The sequence below is a fragment of the Oenanthe melanoleuca genome, chromosome 5 (assembly GCF_029582105.1).
Source record: "Oenanthe melanoleuca isolate GR-GAL-2019-014 chromosome 5, OMel1.0, whole genome shotgun sequence".
Classification (NCBI taxonomy): domain Eukaryota; kingdom Metazoa; phylum Chordata; class Aves; order Passeriformes; family Muscicapidae; genus Oenanthe; species Oenanthe melanoleuca.
The window spans coordinates 39,796,238-39,818,243 of NC_079339.1; the positions used below are offsets into that span (position 1 = coordinate 39,796,238).

At 52.6% G+C, this 22,006-nt stretch overlaps 1 protein-coding gene across 2 annotated transcripts; it reads right to left on the reverse strand.

Annotated features, from left to right (window-relative positions):
- Positions 1–1,310: 1,310 nt before the first annotated feature.
- ISM2 (isthmin 2) lies at positions 1,311–21,279 on the reverse strand. Of its 2 annotated transcripts, none has more exons than XM_056492978.1 (6): positions 20,531–21,279; positions 7,208–7,444; positions 6,333–6,708; positions 5,432–5,572; positions 4,864–4,935; positions 1,311–4,414 (listed from the first exon to the last, which is right to left on the reverse strand). In XM_056492978.1, the coding sequence occupies exons 1-6, from the start codon at positions 20,669–20,671 to the stop codon at positions 3,897–3,899; spliced, it is 1,485 nt and encodes a 494-aa protein (XP_056348953.1). In that variant the 5' UTR covers positions 20,672–21,279; the 3' UTR covers positions 1,311–3,896. The 2 variants fall into 2 exon arrangements, with proteins under 2 accessions (XP_056348953.1, XP_056348952.1); XM_056492977.1 differs by having other exon boundaries at positions 4,864–4,941; positions 20,531–20,784.
- Positions 21,280–22,006: the final 727 nt, after the last annotated feature.

Sequence of the window (22,006 nt, forward strand, 5' to 3'; positions counted from 1 at the left end):
CAGGTGATGGGATCTCTGTTGCTGTAGATATGTTCCTACAAAATCTCACGTTCATCCTGAGAGATGGGCTTTATTCACCCCACCTGTGCCCCACCAAAATCTGGGCACAGCCCCTGTGTGCAGAAAACACCACTGCACATGGATGCCAGGGGACTGGTCCAGCTCAGCTCCAGTCCAGGCTGGCAGACTAAGACAACTCAACAGCAACTGGTCAAGAACTTTTGTGTCAAAGCAGCGGACAAAAGTGCAGCTTAAGACTGCCACAGACTCACTCTGTGATCTCAGGTGACATCTCCACGTCTTCAGCACCTGCAGAGCTAGGGCAGGAATTCTTCCTGCTTCCATCCTCTGGCTGTGGGATTTCTACATCCCAGGAGTTTCACAGCAGGGTTCATCATCCAACACAGCAAGGACCTTGTTGCAGAGGATAAAAGCACATTAGGCATGTTACATACAGAGCAGTAACTGCTGACTGCCCCTCCAGGGAAAGAGTGATTTTCTCTGAGCAGAGGGGAGCTCTGCCTGCTCCCCCTGGCTTGGGCTCCATGCAACAATGATTTTGATATTGCAGAAGGCCAATGGGAAGCCCCTAGCATCCTTCACTGAGAGGAGGCACCTGCTGCCCCCAGGCAGGGGCCAGCAATGGTGCCAGGCAGCTGTGGAGGAGAGTCCCTTGCTGGAGTAGCAAATAACCCTTGACACATGTGCAGCCAGTACAAAGCAAAAGGAGCAAGAGAGGAGGGAAAACAGCTGGAAACAGCAAGAGCTTGGAAGTGTTTATGATTTATGCACTAAATTAACAGCAGCAAAACGTTGTGATCTCTGGGAAGCTTTGCAAATCCCCCTGCTATAATTAGCTGTTGGCTCTGGAGGTGGTTTGCCATACCAGTTTTTCAGCTGGGATAATACTGGGGTTTTTTTCCCCTGCTTCCACGCTTAATACTCCTGCTTAAAGTGGTGTGCTGGACCATCAGCCAGTACCCAGCTCTGGCCAGGCTGACCATGGAATAAAACCCAAGGTCAGGGCTGGGGCACAGGCAATGCATTTGCTTCTCAGCACTGACCCTGTGGGTCTTTTAGGAGGCTTCCTTCTCTGTAAGCAGAACTTCACATACCCCACAGGCTCCAGATAATCTTTCTTACCTGTGACTTTTGCAGCTGGACAACTTCAAATACAAATGTTAAGGGCAGGAAGCAAAGCCATCAGGACCCCCCCACCTGGGCCTGGGAACCCAAGACATATAGCATTAAACATAGTATTCATCCCACTAAACCCAAATAAATAACAACACATGCTTCAGTCACAACTCAATGACATCAGCATGACATATACATGTATAAAGTGCTTTATTGCAGCATCAGTTTAAAGAATTCTTCTCTGTGAAATTCTGTAGGAATAAAAGACATTTTATATATATATTATATATATAAAAAACCAATAAACTTAAGAAGTGAAAGCTTAGAGATTCATAACTTAAATAGCAGGGGGCTGGACAGAATCTTTGACAGGATATAAAAATAAACACTTGCTTAATGTCTACTTTTCTCATGGTGTTCTGCAAAGTCTCCTGGTGTGTAAGGTGCTTGTATGAGGAACAATGTGCTTGTTTCTCATGCTCCAGTTTGTGCCTGTTTTGTCCAAACCACAGAGGCAGCAAAGCAGAACAGCTACTTGGCTCTCAACTAGCTTTTGTTGGGGTGTCAGGGAATGGGGGAGTATCAATGAAGGAAACTTTTTTACTTGCCCTTGTACAGGAACTCCAGTTATTACAGAAATCACAAGTTTTTCTGGGTTGACATAGCCAGTGTAAAGAGGAGGACAGTAAAAATCCTGGGTAACACTCTTACTGTAAGAGCACTTCCTAGAGAGCAGCCAGTCTAACAAACAAATTGGCTGAGCTTTGGCAAGTCTTCTTCAAGAAAGACTGTTTGTAGAAGTCCTGCTTCCATGGGTGGGTCCAATAATGAACACTAGGCACTTTCAACAGGAGGTTTCTTTAAAGAAATCTGCCCTGATGGTAAACAAACTCCACTGAGAGTTTGATGATGTTAATGATGGCATATGGTATGGGAGTGCTGAATGACTGCAGTTACCAAGCTCATCCTTCCATGGCTTCAGATGCCCAATTTGTTTCCTTCCATGTCTCTTGCTGAGGATCCCTGGCTCCCAGACCAAGCCACCAGCTCACTGTCACCCTCTCCTGACCTACCTCTTTGCCAGAAACTAGTGAGTGAATGACCATCTGGGCTAGAGAGCATGTAGTGATCTCTAGGTCTCCATCAATGCTTATTTGTTTCTCTTCCTTCTCACCATTTAGAGAACACTGGTCACCTCAGACTGCATCTCTGTTGGGAAAAGGATGATGTCTGCCTGTATTTTAATAGAACCCATATCCAGAGTCTAGGGATACAAGGGTGTATCCAATAGCTAAGTAAGTTCATTAATACTTTTGTTTTACCAGCTATGAAGTCCTAGGTATGGATGACCAAGGATGCAATATTCTAGCAGTAACCAAGGCAAATGGATCCACATACACTCAACAGACACAAAGATGCCCCCAGAAAGACTCCCCAAAGAGTTTTTCAGACTAAGGATATTCACTGAGGCTGGAGAAAGCTCCTGTAAGAAGGACTGATGGCACAGGAAGGTCAACCTCTGGCACCACTGCTTTGGTTCAACAGTGCCCTGCAGAAGTACACAGAGTAGCTAGCAGACTTGCATGAAACCTCTAGTGTAGAAATTACTCCATTCTTCTTTATGTGTGCTTGACTTTTATTTCTCCTCATGCATAAAAATTTTTAAAGAAAAGCTGTAAATTTTCTGCCAGTTCAGCAACTGAATGTCCAGGGATGAAGGTGCTCAGCCTAGTTTCTCTGCAGAAAAGCTTCCAAAATATGCTAGGAGACACTGCCATGGACCTGTGAAAAGCTGAATAAAACCTAGGCAAGATCCAAGTGCCAACAGAGAGCATGAGGATCCCTGATCTGTGGACACCAGGTATTGACACTATTAGCACGTGTGTGTCTTCCTCCTCTGGAGCCACACTTGTGAGCCTGGCCTGGAAGTGAGTCTGAGGGGTCCATGGCTCAGTCTGGTGTGTCTGCCCCCAGGTGGGGACCTGGACAGACTCAGCATGGAGCAGGGCCTAGCTTGGCTCAGTGCTCTTTGCTCCTCACCAGCAATGGCAGGAGCAGTGGCCAAGGTGCCTCCTGCCCCTGGCAGGGCAGTGAGTGGAAAACACAGGAGTTTCTTTTGGGCTGTGTCACAAGTGCTCCAGAGACCCTCTAGAGCCCCCTCCCCCAGACCCACAGACCCTGATAAGGTTTTCCCTGCTCCTTGCCAACCCTGCATGCACAAACCCAAGGATGGGGGAGGCCCTGCTCTGTATGCATGGCTGGAACAGCCCTGCACTCTCTAGTAAGACCTACCCCCAGTTTCAGACACAAACCAGCATGTGCCAGGGCAGGTGTACACACAAGAGCAGGCAGCCATGCCTGCGGCAGCTCCTCAGATGTGGTGTGAAGCCAGCAGGAGCTGAGCCCAACTCACCCTGTGCTCAGCTTTCAGGCTGCATTGAAAGGTCACAGAGAATAAAAGCAGACAGGAGCAGCCCCTTGTTCCCTTTATACTTCCCAGCCCCTGCTGCTCTCCACATGCCAGGCCAGGAGCCCTGGACTACAGGACTGCCCTGGGTGGCACGGCAGGGACTGCACCACAATAACCTCCAGCACCCCCAGCAACCGGAGGGGGCTGAGACACCCCTCTGAGGGGATGGGACAGATGGTGCATCCTCCCCATTTGCCTGGCACCACTGAGGAGCCCATGAGCAGGGTCAGGGCTGGCCAGGCTGCAGGGTGCAGCCAGCAGTGGTCATGGCACCTCTGAGTGGCCGTGGCTAGTACTCCTTGGCCTCCTGCAGCTGGGACAGGTACTCCTCCTCGGCGGGGTTGTCAGCACAGCGCTGCCCGTTGTTGGGGGGCCGGACGGCGTGATAGCGGCTCCAGTCCCCCTTGCACAGGATCCAGGGCAGCATGTCCACCTTGTAGTGCAGCTCCGGAGAGAACTCGGTGCTGATGAGGTTGGGGACACCGGCGCCCTTGCCGCGGGTGATGAGGCGGGTGTGCTCGTCGTAGCAGCAGTGCTGGGCAGCCAGGGTGGTGCTGTCCAGGGACAGCATGGAGCGCAGGCAGAAGCGTGCCGTGGGCTTGTAGATGTCCAGGCGCTCCTTGGGGCCGCTGGCATCCCGCCAGCGGAAGCTCTTGCCCCGCTGCTCGTCCCGCAGGTTGACGGCGCTGTAGACGGCCTCCAGCGGGTAGGAGCAGGGGCAGCTGGGCAGGTCTGTCAGAACCTTGCTCAGGTACTTGGTCAGGAAGTCGCTCTTGCAGTTCAGCCACTTCTCACAGCTGTCCACCTCTGGGGGAGGGGACCAAAAGGGTGAGGGCACGCCCACTCTGTACCCCACTTTACCCATCTGCCTGAAGCCGTGCCAACACCACCATGGTGCTTGCGAGCGCCAGGAAGAGCAGCAGGGCTCTGGGATGAGCTGGAACCAGGCTCCACCCCAAGGCAGTGACAGAGGGAACGGGTTTTGTGCTGGGGCCAAGTCGGCAAGACTCCCTCAAGAAGAGGACATGTGGCAGGCTGGCCTCAGCCACTGAACCCTAAAGCAGGACTGTACCAGGGCAGTGGGAGCAGCCGGGTTTCCCAGCATGAACACTGAAGCCGGCACAAGGCAGTGGTTTGGGTGACTTAGGCTGGACACCAGACACAGGACCCTTGGCTGAGCCCTTCCTGCCAGCCACTACAACCCTCCCAAGGTCTGCCACTGAAGCCCACAGTGCAAAGCAGAGGTAGGGGCTGACCTGAGTTGAACAGCTCCGTGGTGTTGTCGCTTTTGAAAGGTGTCTCTTCTGTGGGGAAGACCATTTCTCCTTCTGCTCCTTGAGACATAAAAAAACAAAACAAAGAGCCTGCTTGAACACCAGCAGGAATGGAGTTTTTTCCCCCTCTGTATGTGCACCAGACACCATCCATCTCCCAGCCCCTCTCCTGCACTTCTTTGGTAACATTGCCCTGTGTTTGGAAGGAAGGGCCAGCAGCAAGACTGGCCCAACAGAGGCTGTTAGTTATGCAAATCCCAGTGGACAGAACTGGCTCTCAATATGACCCAGGAGAGGAATTAAAGCTCCCAATGTGAGAGGGGTGCAAGAAGTCACACACCAACTTGATACCAGCTCTATCACCCCTGGGCCCCACACAACTGCCTGGGGAACCATGAAGCCAAATCATAGCCCCATGGCCATTAGCCCTGATCACATTAATGTGATAACTAATTCTTGAAGCAGGAGCAATGCCCAGCCTGCAGCAGTGGGGGACCAGCCCACATCAAAGTCAGACAGTAGCCAAGGACTGATACAGCCAGGGGCTCACCAGGGCAGTGTGTCAGATCACAGGTCCTTGACTCTGTCGCTGTGCAGGCATAGCCACAAGACCGGGTCCTCTTCTGGTTGCCACTGCCACAGGTGATGCTGCAAGGGGACCATGGGCTCCACTCCTCCTCATCTTCATAGTCTGTGCATGGCAGGGAAGAGGCAGAGGGTGATGGACCTCAGCAATCCTTTAGCAGCTGCCTCCATCCCTGAACAGGGACAGTGCTGCCTGAGGCACACAGAGGTGCCCAGCCACACAATGCCAAGGCCAACCCCATCCTCACTGCCAGCCCCAGCAGCCCTGAGCAAATGCTCTCATTCTCACAGCTTTGCTCCCAGTCATACCAACCCAAACAGGTATTGCTGCCCAGCCCCACATGGCCAGCACACTGGCCATGATGCTGAACATGACATATTAGCAAAGGCTGGCTGGTTTTGAGACCATGGCCAGGAAGCTGCAGGAGGGAGTTGCTGTGGTACCCTGGCCCATCTGCCCATTAGAATCTGCCATCTAGCTCTCTGCAGCTCCTCTCTAGGGGGTCAACCTGGTCTGTGGAAAAGGCTTCTGGCACTGATGTCACTACAGGGACCTGAGTCAATGGCAGCAGCACTTGTCATCAAACATTTACACTGTATGTCATGTGAGCATGCCTTCGCTAGAAGGCTCACACATGCTCCAGTGTGATTACAGGCAAGGACAATTCCCACTGGGACACTGCATGTCTGACTGCTAGCAGCCCCAGCTGAGTATGCTGGCCTTGCTCCTTGGCATCCTTGCTTTTTTTATAAGTAGGAGCTGAGCACTAGTGTGCTGTGATTCCTGGTGCAGGGATGCAGGCCAGGCAGGACAGGGGAGGGCATTGCTGGTCTGCAGGGCAGCTGCATGTGCCAGGAGAACTCACCGTAATTGTATTTTTCCTTAAAAATCCAGTTCTTCTGCCCAGGCCATCGCTGGTCCCAGTTACCACCTACTCCACTAAGCATGGACTCCTCCTCCTCATACTCTGCTGTGTAATCTTCCTCTTCGTCATCATCCTCTTCTTCTTCTTCCCTGTCTCCTACATCCAGGTTGTCATCCTCTTCCTCCTCTTCCTCCTCCTCTTCATCTTCCTCCTCCTCCTCTCCCTCAGCAGGGTCAGTGTATTCCCAGAAGAGGGGCCAGAACAGGTCCTTGTGAGACAACCACTCAGAGGATGTCAGAGACCAGTCATTGCTTGTCTCCTTCAACAAGTCCATCTCCATCTCAGCCTGAGGATCATCCACCACTTCAATGGTCACCTGGTGGAGACATGAGGCAAGACAATGAGCTGGGGCACAGCCCTGGACAGACCCACCAGACCATGCACTGGTTCCCAGCCCAAGAGGCCAGAGACACTCTGGGCTGCAGGACTGTATGAGGAGTGCAGGTGGTCTCTCCTCATCCAGAGGGACTGAGCAGGGACAGAGGGGGAAGCACAGGGCGGCTGGTGGTCACCCACAAGGGCCAACGCCACCCTCAGAAATTGAGAGGTCACCCATGTTAGGAGGGTTTATTCCTGACCTGTGAAGAGGGGCTGGGGGGGCCAGGGGAAAGGCTGTGAGCAAATTCCTCAGTCAAGGAGCTCCTCCATGGCAGCTGTCTGCAGCTGGCAGTCACCAAGAAAACAGATGACAACGGCCACACAGACCCTGCTCATGAGATCTTTTCTCTTAAGGACCCAACTGAGGCCGGAGAGCACAACTTTCACCACAGCGCTCACCCGCATCCCCCCGTGGCCTTACCAGAGCCACTCCCCACCTGGATGTTGGGGTTCTGGGCACTCAGGTCCACGTTGGCCAGCCCTGGCAGGTTCTGCAGGTCCAGCATGAAGGGCAGGCTCTCGTCCTGGCCGGCAGCCCCGGGCTGGGGCAGCGCTGGGCTCCTGGCGGGCTGCTGAGGCAGTCCTCTGCGCCGGTGCCGCCGCAGCCCCCGCGCCCGGCCCGACGGGGGCAGCTCCTCGTCCCCCGCCGAGCTGGGGCCGGGTGACGCTGACACCTGCAGAGGGAGAGCCACAGAGAGCATCTCTTGAGGGTGGCAGGGCGGGGCAGGGAGCAAACCGCTACCCAGAAAAGATGGGTCTGGTCTCCTGCCCCAAACAGCTCCTCCTCCCCATCTTATTGCAGCATCAGGATAGCAATTAACACGTTCATCAATCAAGTTAATACCAAGCGCCCAGTGCTCAGTTCTGCTGCACCTGAACCTACAGGTCTATTCAGACTGGTACCTCCCAGCCCCATGAACACCCTCCCTGCATCCATCTGCTGTCCCATTACCCATCTTGCCTGGCTTTCCACTTCTCACGCTCCCTTTTGCGCTATTTCTCAGTCCCTGGAAATGGGTTAACAGCAAGGGTTGCTTCTGGTCACAGAGTTACCACAGGTCATGTTTAATAATTTTATATATTTATATTAAAAGTTTATAATCGGGGCTTTATGACAAAGGGGAAAACCACCCAAATAAATTGTTCTGTGGTATTGGTATTAGGGCAGATGACTTCAAGCAACATAGGTTTAATTGAAATTTCTGATGGTGCCCAAAGGCTACCACAAAGATAGAAAGAAACTGCTGGCAGATATAACCCAGCTACCCTTTAGCTCTTTGGGAAAGGAAGATGCCCAGCCAAACAAGTCAACAAAACTCACTGGTGAGTGCTGCCAGTTGCTCCAAGTGCTGCTGCCACTGCAGGGCAGGAGGAGCGGGGCTGGCAGCACACAGGGAGCCTTGCCCAGAGGCAGCAGCAGCCCCGGGCCAGGAGGTGGCCAGCAAACGCTGCCAAGTGACCGCGCTCACCCTCGGTGGCACTGGCACGAGAAGCGCGGGGACTCCGGGGCAGCAGGCTCCAGTGTGCCCCGAAACCCGAGACGGGAACAAGTGGCAAAGCCCCCCCGAGGCACGGCGCCCCTGGGAAGGGCTGCAGGGCCCCGCAGCTCAAGGCTGAGAGCAGAGGTGCCCCAGCTCCCAGCATCTCCGCCAGTGTCTGCCTATTTCTGGCTGCCCAGCTGAAACCCCCTTTTGTTCCCAAGCTCTCACCCTTCGCTCAGCCCAGTCGAGAGCCGTGGGATTAACGAAGAGCATGGAGTACCCCCTCCCCACGGCGCCGGGCGGAGGGGGGCACGCAGAGAGGCATTTCTACCTGCAATTAGAGCCAGATGGTTTGGGGAAGGACTCCCCTCCCTTTCATCCTGATCACTGGAGCACTTCAAAGGCAGCTGGAGCCTAGCCAGACTCTCATGAGCGCACACAGCCCGTCCCCAGCCCTGTCCCTGTACATCAAAGCCCGCGATGCCTCCATCCCCGGGGGAGGGAAAAGAGCAGCGGGGACGCTGCTGGTCCCTTGGCTGCTGCCCAGGGCAGGCTGAAGGCAGGGAAGGGCCGGTGACAGACTTCACCAGATGGGCCCGGAGGAGAGAGGGCTGCAGGGAGAACGGAACCTGTGCTCCCAGAGGCAGCATGTGGGGCTTGTCCCTCTCCCTGGCCTGGAGGACTCCTGTGGCACTGCTGGTAGCAAACCCCCGCATACACCTTCCCCTCCCAGCTCCCTCTGTCCCCATCCAAACCACAATGGTTTTGGGAAGAATGCATGGGAATGATGCCTAGCTCTGTCTCAGCCTATTTCCCAGTGCCTTAGCCTCTTGCTAGGTCTCCTGTTATGTCCCAGGAGTCCTTGACAAGGAGCAAGGAGCCCAGGTGGAACAAAGACATTAAGAGGATCTGAGCAGTGCTGGCTGCATGACACTGCCTGCTGGTGCTGGGTTTGCTGCCAGCTGCACATGCCCAACACAACCCCTGCACAAGAGACTGGCAACAGCCCTGCAAGGCTGGCGTTCCTGCCTAATTTGCAAAGAGCTTATTGGGCTGGGTAAGCTCATTTGACACACAACCCGAATTTCATACACATGGAAAGTGAGGTCTCCTCTAGCAACAAGATTTGAGCTCACCCAAGGACACCAGAGCAAGCAAGCCAGGAACAGACACAAAGTCTCCAAATTTACACTCAGTGCCTAATTCAGATTTTACGCCCAAACAAGCTCAAGAAATTCCGAGTACTGTTCCCACAGGGAAAATGTAAAACTGCTCCAGGGGAACTGGCTGCAAGAGTGTTGCAGGGCAAACAGAACTCCCACAGCTCCCAGATACTCTGGAGGAATAAGCATGACAGGAGTGGCCACCATGGATGGCCAAGAGCCCTTCAGCAATGGTCACTACAATGTACCACCCAACATTTCTCTCTGCATCGCTCTGAAGCTTTGCTGGGTTAAAAATCTGTCCTTGCATCAGATGTCCCTCCTGTGTAAGGCTCAGTGTCCTGCCCCAGACAATCAATCCATGGATTTAACAAGCTCTTAGGAGGCCCAGTGCATCCCTCCAGGCATCAGATGTGTCTTCTCCAAGCCATCAGGGTCCCCTGACAGCAGCTGCCCCTGAGGTTTGCACTCCTGCTGTGTGACACTCACCCACCCTAGGAGTAGCTGGATGAAGCCATCAAGCCTGGAGCCAAGCCACTGCAGTGGGCTAATGGAAAACTTTGCTTGTCCAGAGGTAACACTCTATTCCCCTGCTCTTTACAGAGCACAGGAGAAAGCCTGCAAACCATTGGAGAGCTGGTCATCGGCATCTCCCTTCTCCTTCCACCACCATGGAAGCAGAGTGTACTGTTGGGAAGCCATCAGTGTCTTGCAGCCAAGTTCCAGCCTTCTCCTGTGACCAGCCAGCACCAAGCAGAGGAAAAAGCTGAACAAGGAATTGCCACAGCTGCTCCTGTTTAGACTTGGCATGTCCTACCTGGCTGGGAATAAGGGTTCCCAGGGCAGGAACCTGAGAGAAACTCTGGCGCAGCACTCAGGAAAGAACATGGACTTTCCATTCCTGAAGATCATGTTTTGACTGAAGGCTATAAGCAGGATCACACCTGCCTACCTACCAGCCCAGGAGCCCTTCCCACATAGTCCAGGCTGTCCCACATGGGGGACTGACCACTGAAACACCTTGAGGCACAAGCTCAGAAGAGATATTTGGAAGGGGAAGTAACTCATTATCAATTCACCCCAGTGTCATAACACGGGCAACAAGGTGTGTGGAAAAGGTGTGGGAAAAGGCCATACACCATTGCTCTAGAGATTAAAGGCTGACATTTTTCCATTTCTAGTCCATACACCTCTATTAGAATTGCTCGAAAATCTGGAGATGATGAAGAGAGCAGCCACAAAAACATTTCAGGGGATGGAAAGACTTTTCCAGTGAAAGACTTGTACAATTCAATTTGTTTGTCATGCTGAAAAAAGAAAGCAATGACTCAGTTTTCCAGTTCTTTAAGGCAGTAATCCATAAAGTACCAGAGACTCTGTAATCCAGAACAGAAACACATAATAGGAAGAAATGTGCTCAAGTCAAAGCCAAACAAATTTAACTGAGGAATAAAGATTGTGCTTTTAATGCCACAGGTAATTAACCTCAGGAACAATTAACAAGAAAAGTGACAATTTCTCTTGTGGAGACTGTCAAACCCACATCACTGGGCTCCACATGTGAGTACTGCAACTGCACTAGGGAAGAAATTCAAGGCTTGAGTAATTTCTTCTGCGTTTAAAATCTGTGATTTTGCCAGAAATGTCTGTAAGGCTTTGAACTAAATCTGAGTTAAAGAAGCAAAAGACCAATGTTCATGTGCTGCAGCTCTTACCATTAGAGACATGACAGTTCAGATTCTACAGCAGTTTAAAACCTGAAAATATCATCAGACTAGCTCCTGTACTGCCCTTTGGCAACCAGGGACACCAGCACACTGCCACTTACACAGCCACAGGTACTTGTCCCTCCAGCATCTCTGTAGGCATTGCAAGCTGCCAGAGCACCCAACAGCATTGCTCTTTGTAACTACACACACTGCTGAGCAGAGCTGCCCCTCACCATGGGGTTAAACAATCCAAGCACACTTGAGAGAACTCCCCTGGCAGTGAAGCACTGCTAGAGCTCGTGCATCAGCAGTTTGTGGAGCAAGCACAGGACAAGCTCAGAGGATGCAGCTTCTAGCCACACCTATCCCAAGCCAATTATCGAGCACATAAACTCATTCAACTCGAACCAAAGGAACCTGTGCACACGGCAGTGGGATCAGAGGCAACATTCAGGCTGTGCTTTGGGCTTGTTAACACTGCAGTGAAGAAAATGACGTATTTGCTAAAGGCTGGTATCACACTGAGCTATAATTATAAGGAATGGGGGCTTTTGTTGCTTAATCATTACTGCTTGTGTTAGGTTTCCTTTGAACAGTTTTACCATGCTGTATTGAAACAAGAAACCACCAGAAGAACTATTGATCTTTCCTGAATAGACCTTCCTTCTCTTTTCCCCAAGCTCTCTCCAACATAATTTTAAAATCTGTCTGTTGCAAAGTTGCCTACTTATGAATTAGTCAAGTACTTTTTTTTTCTTAATTCATAAAACTTTTCTTTTTATATTTACCTAAATGGGCTGCAAGGATCTGGAGAAAGTATTAAAAAAATTACTTTTGGACTTAAACTGGGGAGGAACAACTCCAGAGCAGGATTTTCCTATAAAGCCATACTATAAAGCTATGGAAGTAGAGAAAGCTGATTGGTTGCATTAGAAGGAAGCCCAGCACGTCTAGGGTTAGCTCTGGGGGTGCAGTTTGCAAAAAGGCTCATGACAATTTTTGCTGGTGGGATGGGGAGAAAGGGAGGTTTTTCTGGTGCTAACAGGTTAACACTGTTGTCTCTTAAAAATAAAGTAAGGCTGAACAGCAGGGTAATCACCAGGAATAAATGCAGTGTGCCATAATGCCTCCCTCCCATAGTACATGCTTTCTCCTCTATGAGGCACTGCTCAAATAAAGGGCTTTTTTAGCCCAGTCAGCTGAAACCACTGCAGCCTCCTGAGGGCTGTAGTTTGATCCTCCTGGCTCATAACCCATCCACCAGCACATAACCTGTCTACTGGCAGCCTTTCAGCCAGATGGAAAATCCATGGGACTCATATTAGGCAAGTGACCTCTGCCACCCATCAGCTCATCACCCATTTAAGGGATTTCCCAGAGCTGTGACAGAGCACAGCATCTTCTAGAGGTGTCAAGAGCTGGGTGGGCACCTATGAGGTAAGAAGGAAGGCAAACATGCTGCTCAGTTCCTGTTACTGTCTGTTAGTCCTTCTGCACCACAATCCCAGCCATCAGATCCAGGATATTTAGACTTACAGGCAGGTGGCTTAGCAGGAGCTATCACTCAGGATTTTGACATGTGAGCTCTGGAAGATCTAATTTAAAGAAGTCAACACCTCCAGATGCCTCCCTCTTGTGCTCTGGGTTACACTCCTGCCTGCAAAGGGGCTGTGGCACAGGTGAAGAGCAGAACAGAGGCTTCCCAAAACTGTGCTATCCAGCCCAACTCAGGATCAACGTACATGGGTGCAGGGGAGGGGGGAAGTGTTATTGGTTTGTTTGTTTGTTTTTGTTGGTTTGCTCTTTTATTTTACTAAAGACTCCCTTTTGGTTTTAGGAGAGTTCTGCAAGTGCTCATGGAACAGACAAGGCACTTGGTTATCATGCTTATGTGGGCAGATCCTGTTTCTGACAGACCAGCAGGAGCCAGCAACAAACTGTGGGCTGTGCAGATAATTATTACGCCCTCATGATCATAATTTTTATGCAGTTATCAAAATACTTCAGATCATATGGTATCACTTTCTTTTCTAACTAGCTTCATTCCAACTGTCTTGGGTAGGGAGCTGCAGGAGGCAGCATCAAAGGCTTCCTCAAGTTTCACACTTACTTTCATGTCTCACAGTTGCAACAACTGTAATCTCAAAACTCTTTCCAAGGTCGGTGACTCAGCTGCCCTGAGGCAGAGCCAGCCCTGGAGCAGAAGACACCACAGCACAGAGAGGCAGCAGCACACAGCACCATGAAGAGCAAGGATGCAGCAGAGTTGACTTTGTGCAAGACCAAAAGTGAGGAGGTTGTCCAGGCTACTGAGAATGCTGCTCACCATGCATCCTGCTGGCACAGCCCAGCTCCTCTCAGCAGTCAGCTCTCTGGGTGTGCTCATGAGTAGCCTGCCCATGGCATCCTCACTCCACTGATCTCCTGTGACACAAGGAGGTAAACCAGCAGCCTCATGGCTTTCCACCTCCCCATGCCAAGCTATTGCCCTCCTCATGCAAATAATGGCTGTTTCACTGGCAGATGTTTCTCTACCATAAACATCTTCTCCCTTTTTAACACTGAGAAACATTTCTTTGTCTGCAAAACTCCCACTGTGCAGACAAAGAAAATGACATGCTTCTCAGGTAGCCCATGGCAAGGCCAGGCATACATGGGGGCCTCCCCTGTCATACTTGGAGAAGACTGGAGAAGGTTCACCACAACTCAGCTTCCTCTCCCCACCTGCCCCAAAGGGGGAACTGGTCTGCCTTCCACAGATGAACCACAGAGGCCTTGTAGTGGAGAAACTGCAGCATATCCTTGGCACCACTGACATGTCCCAGCACAGCAGATGGGGCAGACCTCACACCAGACTCTGCCCAAGCACTCAGGTCCCAGGGGCCAGTCCTTGATGGGTGGTGCCTGCTGCAAGGACTCAGCTGGTGGCAAGGCTCCTGTCACTTGAACACCCAGAGACTTCTGCTCAGCCATGGGTGTGGGAGCAGGGCCCCCACAGAGACTGCATGGAGAGGGCCCCCAGAGAGATGAACAGACACATCCACATCCTCTGGTGCTCTCTGGCAAGTGCTCCTGCTGGGGCACATGGTTTCTGTTAACATAGCTGAGCAGTAATACACATAAGCTCCCAATGCATCAGAGAGAGTCACTGCTAACCTGTTCCAGCTCTAAACCCCATGTACTTCAGTAACCATTAACTTGTTCCAGCTAATGATCTGCATTTGCTAGTCTGCACACCATAACCCTCCCACTGCTCCAGCTGCTGTTTCCTCGCCTGCCACAGCCCAGGCAAAACTACAAAAGGAAGAAAACCCCAAATATTGCAAAGCAGGTGTAGAAACTGACATGTCCAGATCAACACCAGCCTTCCTTCCCCTGCAGGCTAGAAGAGGTGAGGGAGGGAATCACGGACAGGAGGGAGTGCAGGGTCACCTGCTCCCTTTGTCCCACAAAGGGTGAACAGGCTGCCCCTCCATGCAGGCTCTGGGGCAAGGAATGCAGCCAACCAAACAAATGCAAATCCATCAGGGATCCCATCAACAACAGACAAAATGGGCATCTGAGCCAGACTTAGAGTATCTCCATGCCCTGCACAGGAAGGGATCCAGGCAGGGATGCTGCATCTTGTCCTCCTGAAGGGGCAAAGCTGGGGTGACCCTGAGCCAGCAGCCCCCAGCCTGGGGTCAAGCTCAACTCCCCTCCCCAGCCAGCTCTGATTTTAAGGAGCTAGCAGCCTTAGCATGTAATAAAGACCCTGAAAGACCAGACCAACCACCAGATCCTAATCCAAGATAAACCCACGCCTCACCACCTCTTCCCTGCATGCATGGATGTTTCCTGGCTGTACCCAGGTCTCTACTCTGTGCCTGTCTTGTGGTACCAGAGGACAGCAGAAGGCAGCAATTTACTGCATTTTGTTCCCTTTGAGGCTGTATCCTTGAGCTGGAGGCTAAACCAAACTGAACCCCAAGAGGCATTCATGCCAAGGGCCACCTAGGACTCAGAGGCAGGTAGGTCACCATATTTGTGGTGTCTTCATCTCATAAGTGCTGAGATGAAAGTACATCTCAAACAGCTTCTCAGACAAGCCCCCAGAGTCCTCACATAGAAGAAACATGGAGAAACTGAATTGCTTGGAAGCAACACCATGCAAGCTGACTTTTACAGCTGGCCACATAAAAGCATCAGCCTGTCCAATGAAGGTTCCTTGCAAAAACATTCTACCAAAACAAACAAACAAAAAAATACTCATTACACTGCACTTTTGCAAGTTTCTGTCTGAAACAAATCTGATTTAACACTGAAATACACTGCAATCTCTTCCTTGCTCCAGTACATTATATGAAACCTGAGCCTCTGGCTGATAACATTTTCTTTGAGGGAGCTGGACAGCACAGGTACACCTTGCCGGCTTGTCTGCAGCTCAGACTGTCCTCAGGGTTCCCTAAGGGAAATATCACACTTCTTGATTTGAGGCTTATTCTGAGAGGAAGAGTACTTACTGCTACTGTGGACCAGTTTGCACTCCCCACCCCTAAGACACTGACAGGAGGAAAGCAGGAATTACCCTCTAGCACGCTCCCTCTATCACCCTACTGGGAAGGATCATGGCTGGAGGCAGGATGAGTCCTCCAGTTTGACTGATTTTGAGGAAAGGGTCTGCACAAGCTGGACAGTTTTGGGAACCCAGAGAGAGTGCAGGGCAATACCCTGTGGGGTGATTTATGCCTAATCTCTTCCCCTTACATGTGCCTTTTACAGGAACCCCTTTGATTGTAACAATGGGAACGCAGCAGACCTATTTGTGCAGTGAAAATGGAAGAAGCCCCCTTGTTGGGCAGCTTCCCTACACCCGGCTCTCCTTTGTTTCTGCTGCTGTCTCAGCCCCAGGGCGGGAGGGTTTTCAACTGTGTTGACTAAGATAATTTGGCACTTCTCAAAAGGGAATTTGCTACAAAGGGCGAAGTACCTCCCTGCGCACAAAGAGCCCCTTTCAGAGCGGAAGGATGCTTCAGTGAACGTTTTGTACCCACAAATCCGACCTCCGCCAAGGACAAAGCCAGGGACAAGAACGCTTAATTGCTGAAGAAATGAAAAGGTAAAAAGCACATCCTCGGGCAGAATGACTCTGCTACTGACACAGCCCGCGGCGGCGGCGGGGATCCGGCGGTGCTGCCCGCTCCGGCGCAGCTGGGCTCAGCCCGCAGGGCGCACAGGGACACAGCTGGGCACCGCGGCACGGCAGGGCGACAGCTCTGGGGACACCCCGATGCTCCTCTTGGCCAGAGCCCTGGAGCCGAGACGGAGCAAGAGCTGGGGAGAGCACGGGGCAGGCTCCGCAGACCTCTGTGCCTGTGCAGCCCATTGATCTCCCCAGTCCAATTGTCTACGCTACATCAGGGCTCCCAGTTGACAGGGCTACCCCTCCTGACAAACTCCTCTCAAGCTCAGCTGATATTTCTTTCCCCTTAACACTTTTTAAATCTAATACAGCCACACCACACCACCTTGGAGCTCCTTCACTCTCTGTCTGCTGGTATCTCCGGCCAGGCACCACATCACTATTATACATTTAATTCTTAAATGATTTTTAATCAAGTGCAGACCTTCAGTTTTAAAGGTAGTTTCCCATCGCTTTTCTCACCACCTGGTTGAACCAGTAAACAATGTGTAGTGTCGTTACTTGTTTCCTTATTTCCCAGGGGCCAGGTGCCAGTCATATCAGGTACTGCACAAACCCACTGACTGCAGCCAACTCAGCCTTTATGCTATGCCTGATATTTCTTTTGTTGCCTTCCATTATCTCCTATCTCAGATGCCAGATTTGCTTTGCTCACAGCCTCAGACCAGGGGAAATCCAACAGCAAGTTCCAGCCTGGATCTGCCCCCTGTCCCAGCCCTGCAGTAACACTCTGGGTGCTTTGGGGAGTTTGCTGACGTTGCTCTTGGGCTCCTCTCTCAAGTGTGGTTCCCTCCTGCAAAAGAGCACCCACCAAGCCCACCAGACCTGGACTGGGTGGCTGGACCCTCCATAAAACACTGCTGGCTTGCTCTGCCCCACCCTGTCAGCACCAGGATGCTCCAGCACTCGCATCACCATTTCCCCAGCAGGATTATTCCTATGCACAACTATTGAAACTCTTGTGTCAATTGACACAGATTTCACGCTCCTAATGTTTATATTTGTAACATGTTAGTACTGTGGCTGTTTTCTGTTTACTAGAAGAGCACCATAACTGATTGGTATCAGCTGGAAAGAATCCAAACATCTATTAACAATGTTCAGAGCCAATATTTTGAAATCCAGTGAGTTTATCAAAACATATTTTTCATTTATACCTCTTAACTTCATAAACAAATAAACCATTAAGTGATGTGATGAGCTGTACCTTGTCACCACAAGGGACACAAGCTTTTCCAAATATTGTTACCCAAATCTGAGGAGCCACTTAACGGTCAGTGCTCCATCCTGTTACATTTCTGCCCACATCAAAGTATGATGCACCCAACCTGCAAAAGTGCTTCTCAGACCCCTGCTGTACACCTGTCTGCTGCTTCTGAACCCACCTGCCTTCCCAAACATCACCAACAAACCCCCAAATGAGCAGGTTTCTTCTCTTGTTAGATTCAAGCCACAGCTTGGAAAGAAAACTGCCTTTCAGCTTTTTCACCCAGCCTTTTCAATTTCTGGCCAAATAGACTGAAGAAATAGCAAAATATTCTCACTACATCTGTTGTTTATGCTGAGCACAGTATAATTCAGGCAAAGCTTTGCTGATGAGTGTCATTGCTGAGATAATGCAAACAAGAGTGCTTGCTCCTTTGGTAATGGCTGGAAATACTGGATCCTGACTGAGGTACAGAACTTTGGACATAACGATAAGGCTAACACCCAAAAATAAAGCATGTGTTCCCTCCATCCTTCCTACAATAATAAGACTTCTTATCTCAAAAAGTTTACTGAAAACTTCTTTGTTTTAATTTTTCTTAGCTATTTTAGTATAGAACTGCAACTCTAAGGCTCAGCACAGACTATAAAAATTCCCATTCAATTCTAAGCTAAGGAAGAATGTTTGCTTTAAACAAAGTTATTAAAGTAAGTCCAAGTTATGTAATTGTTTAATTGTTTTGATTGTCTATCTGTTCTGCTCTGTCATTTCTACTTTTCTCCTCACAGCCCCCTTCATCCTACCCACATCTGTAGGGCATTACCCATAGTGTAACCAATACTCCAGCTGTGGCTGCCCTGCTGCCATAGAGACAGGACGTATCAGTGCTGCAACAGGAACCATCTGTGTGTATGACCCAAAATCACTCTGGATTTTTTTTAACCACCATGCTGCTGTGCTTGTGCTCTCTGCTTTAGTTCAAACAGCTGGGCATGACTACTCTAAGTCGTCCCATGCACGCACCAGAAACAGAGGATTTCATCCCAAAAAGCAGCAAGGAGACACATGCCAATGCCTCCTGCTTTGTCCTTGCCATGAGAGCTGTGATCTCAGTACTCTGAGGGATACGGGGTGCACCAACAGACTGCCAGAGCAATCCATTCTTCAACTTCCTCCTTGCTTCTAACCTCCACCCTCAAACCTTTGCCTATAGCCTTCCTGCATGTTTGTATTTCTGCGAGAAGCAAAGGTCCCGGGGACAGAGGCCGCGCTGTGTAAGTGCCGTGTGTGATCTTTGGCTGGCCGCACAACGCTCCCCATTCACAGCCACTCACACACCGCCGCTGACAGCAGCTCACAGGCTCTCCCATGTATTTTAGATGACAGATAAAAAGGAGCCTGAGACTGCGTTGCAGGGTCCCGTGGGGGGGCATGCTCAACTTCTAACAGACAGCTTGTCCTATCCTTGGTCCCTGCCACAGGGCTGACATCCTCCCTGGACTTCCAGTGAAAATCCCTACTCTTCTGCAGCTGGAGTCTGAGGTCACTCTGCCTGACATTCGTCTGGCGATTGAAGCAGCACCTACATCTCTGGTTGAAGTCCTCACTAGCAAAGTACAGCACCAACACGGTATTACCAGCACTACAGCACATCATCCCCAGCAGGTTCTCTCTGCATCTGCTCAGTCCACGCTCCACTCAAAACCATCACCAGGCTTGACTAGTGGTACTTGGCTGGCTGCAGCGTGTGCCCTCTCTTGCCCCTTGGCCAAGCATTCCATGTGGCAGGTTCCCTCCTCACACTTGTGCCCTGGGCTTCACACTGGAATGGAGTTTTAGTGCATCTGACAGGAGCTGCCAGCATGACTAATCCACAGATCAAACCCCGTTTTGGCAATAACTTGCAATACGGTGTATTCCTATCACTTTGCACCTCCTCTCCCAGTCTGACTGACACTGGAGATCAAACCTGCTGCTTTCCATACTATTGTGTATCGCCAGCAAGCTGCTCTTATTCTGTCCTGCTCAAACTCCTCCTATCACCACTTTCCTCAATCTTTCCTTTCACCTACTTTTAGCAGCAGCATTCTTTGAAAGAGTACTTTTTAAACATAGCTCTGCTGCCCGAATGACTTTTCCTCAAGAGAACAATTTCAGGATGGAAAACAGCTTGTTTTAACCATCCACTAGTCTTCCGTACTACCCGCTCTCCCGGTAGTTTCCTTCCCAATCCGTTCCTGTCATCCCCATCAGGTCCCACCAGTGGCTCCCAGTCTGACCAGTCCCTCATTGCCTGCTGAAGTTTGCCCATTTACAGTCCGCGCTCGGCGCCAGCGCGGGCAGGACCCGGCACTCAGACACTGCCATCCCCTGCTGGGGCCGGGGGGCTCCCAGGGCCCGGCCCCGGGGACACTGCCGGGATGGGAAGGGAGCACGGCCGCTCCGGACCCTGCCCAGGGAGCCTTTCGGCGGGGAGGGGACAGGGTGCCTGAAATCTATCGTGTCCTAGGTTTCTGGCAGAGGAGATTTGGCATGCCCGGCAGGGCACCAGCTGCTAATTCGACTGCAGCCAGACCCCTCTCTCCCACCTGGGATGCTGGCCGGGGATCTTCCCGGGCACTGGGTCACAGTCGGCCCCGAGCTCAGAGAGCCTAAAGCATCCCCTTTCCTTCAGCCTCTGTGCAGTGCGAAGACCTCAGGCTTCCCGAGAACCGCGCAGGCCAGGAACGGGCTCTGCCGGTCAGCGAGTGAGGAAACAGCCGGTAAGAGGGGGTGCCCCAAACCCTGCTTCTCCCCGCTGCCGCTTCTCTCCCCGGAGCTGCGGCGGCCGGGCCGGGACACGTGTTGGATGCTGCTCCCGTCCGAGACGCACGGCTCCCTCCGAGGGAGCCCCAGCGACCGCCCGGGTGACCGGCTGAACCCCTCAGCTTTCCCGGGCGCGGGAGGGGGTGCAGAGGCTGAGGAAGAGCTCGGCCTAGCACCCCCCGGCTCTCCATATTGCCCCAAAGATCGCCCTACCTCCGCCAGCTTGGAGCTCCTCTCCTTCGGGCTGTTGCTGCGCTGTTTCCCTCTCACGGGCAGCCCTCTCACCGCAGCCAGGAAAGTTGTCAGGAAGACGAATCCGAGAATGAGCACGACTTTCCCTCTAATCAGAGGCATCTCTCCCTTCCTCTCTCCCCACCTCGCACGTCCAGGGCAGGCGGTCTGGCAGCACTCCCGCCCTTAATGCTCCAAATCCTGTCCTCCGAGAGGAGCAGTAAAAGCGTATTTATATATATATATATATGTATATGTATGTGTGTATTAGCCAGCGGAGCCGGGAAGCGCGGTGCCCCGCGGCGCGGGCAGGGGCCGGGGCAGGGCAGGGTCTGCCGGCCCGGACCACTCCGCTCCCTCTGATCGCTCTTGCAGTTTGCCGAGCACCTTCCGCTGTCGCGGCTCACCCGGGTCGCTGCCGGTACTGATGCTGAAGGGTAACTCTGAAAAGCTTCACAAATGTGTGCGAGGAGGGAGGGAGGGAAGGAGGGAGGGAGAGAGCTTCGGCTCCCCACCCCACTTCCTAATCCTTTCGGCAATCCGATTTCTTTTCCTCCTCTTTTCCTCCCCTCGCCGAGTCGCTCACTCCCCGGTGCTGCCGCGGCTCTGCAGGCAGCGCCGGGCACCGGCGGGCGGGCGGAGGCCGCTCGGCGGGGAGAGGCTCCTGCTCGCTCCGGCCCCTCCCGGGCGGCTGCGGCCCCGGGCACGGCCCCGCCGCGCCCCTGCCCCGCTCCGAGGCTGCCGGCACGGCCAGACCTCCCCCCTCCCTGCGGGCGCTGCCCCCTCCGGGCGCCGCCGCCCGCTCCGCTCCTCCCTCCGGCAGCTGCATGGCCGGGCCGGCCGCCGCCCCCTCACCGGCGGTGCCCGCGGGGCGCTGCCCTGCGGCGGGCCCGGCCCGGCACCGGCCCCGCGGCCCTTTGTTCCGCGCCGCGGCGGCGCCGGCCCGCACCGGCCCCGGGCAGCGGCAGCCCCGCCGGGCAGCCCCGCCGCCCTGCGCCCTCCCGGCGGGGCGGGGCGGCCGCGGGCCCCGCGGCTCCGGCCCGGCCGCGCCAGGCGGGAGGGACATGGAGGCGCTGCAGCGAGCGGCGGGAGCGGGGACGCGGCCGGGCAGGGGCTCGGAGCCTCCCGCCGCTGCCCCGGCGAAAGGAGCTTGCAGAAAGCGCCCCTCTTCCCTTTCTCGGAGCGCCAGCGCTGGGGCTCCCCCGCCCCGCCACAGGCAGAACGGGGCTCTGCTCCCCGCTGAAAGCCCCGGCTCTTCCCCAGTTGCGAGAGAAAGTTCCTACCACTCAAAAAACGTCTTTATTCCGCTCTCTTGTACGCCGGCAGCATCTTCTCCAGCCTTTAAAGCCTGTTGGAAACATGGACTGGCTGTTTATTTAGGGTGTAGAGAGTATCTGTTCCAGGATTTCCACGTGCGTTCGTGAGCCTACGAAGGAAATTAGGAAAAGGACTATGAAA

Coding starts and splice junctions, on each gene's coding strand:
- ISM2 (XM_056492977.1), bottom strand. CDS start 20,671: ATGCCTCTGATTAGAGGGAAAGTCGTGCTCATTCTCGGATTCGTCTTC. Junction 7,445..20,530: donor GGAGCTCCAAGCTGGCGGAG/GTAGGGCGATCT, acceptor CTCCCTCTGCAG/GTGTCAGCGTCACCCGGCCC. Junction 4,415..4,863: donor CACGGAGCTGTTCAACTCAG/GTCAGCCCCTAC, acceptor CCCCTCCCCCAG/AGGTGGACAGCTGTGAGAAG.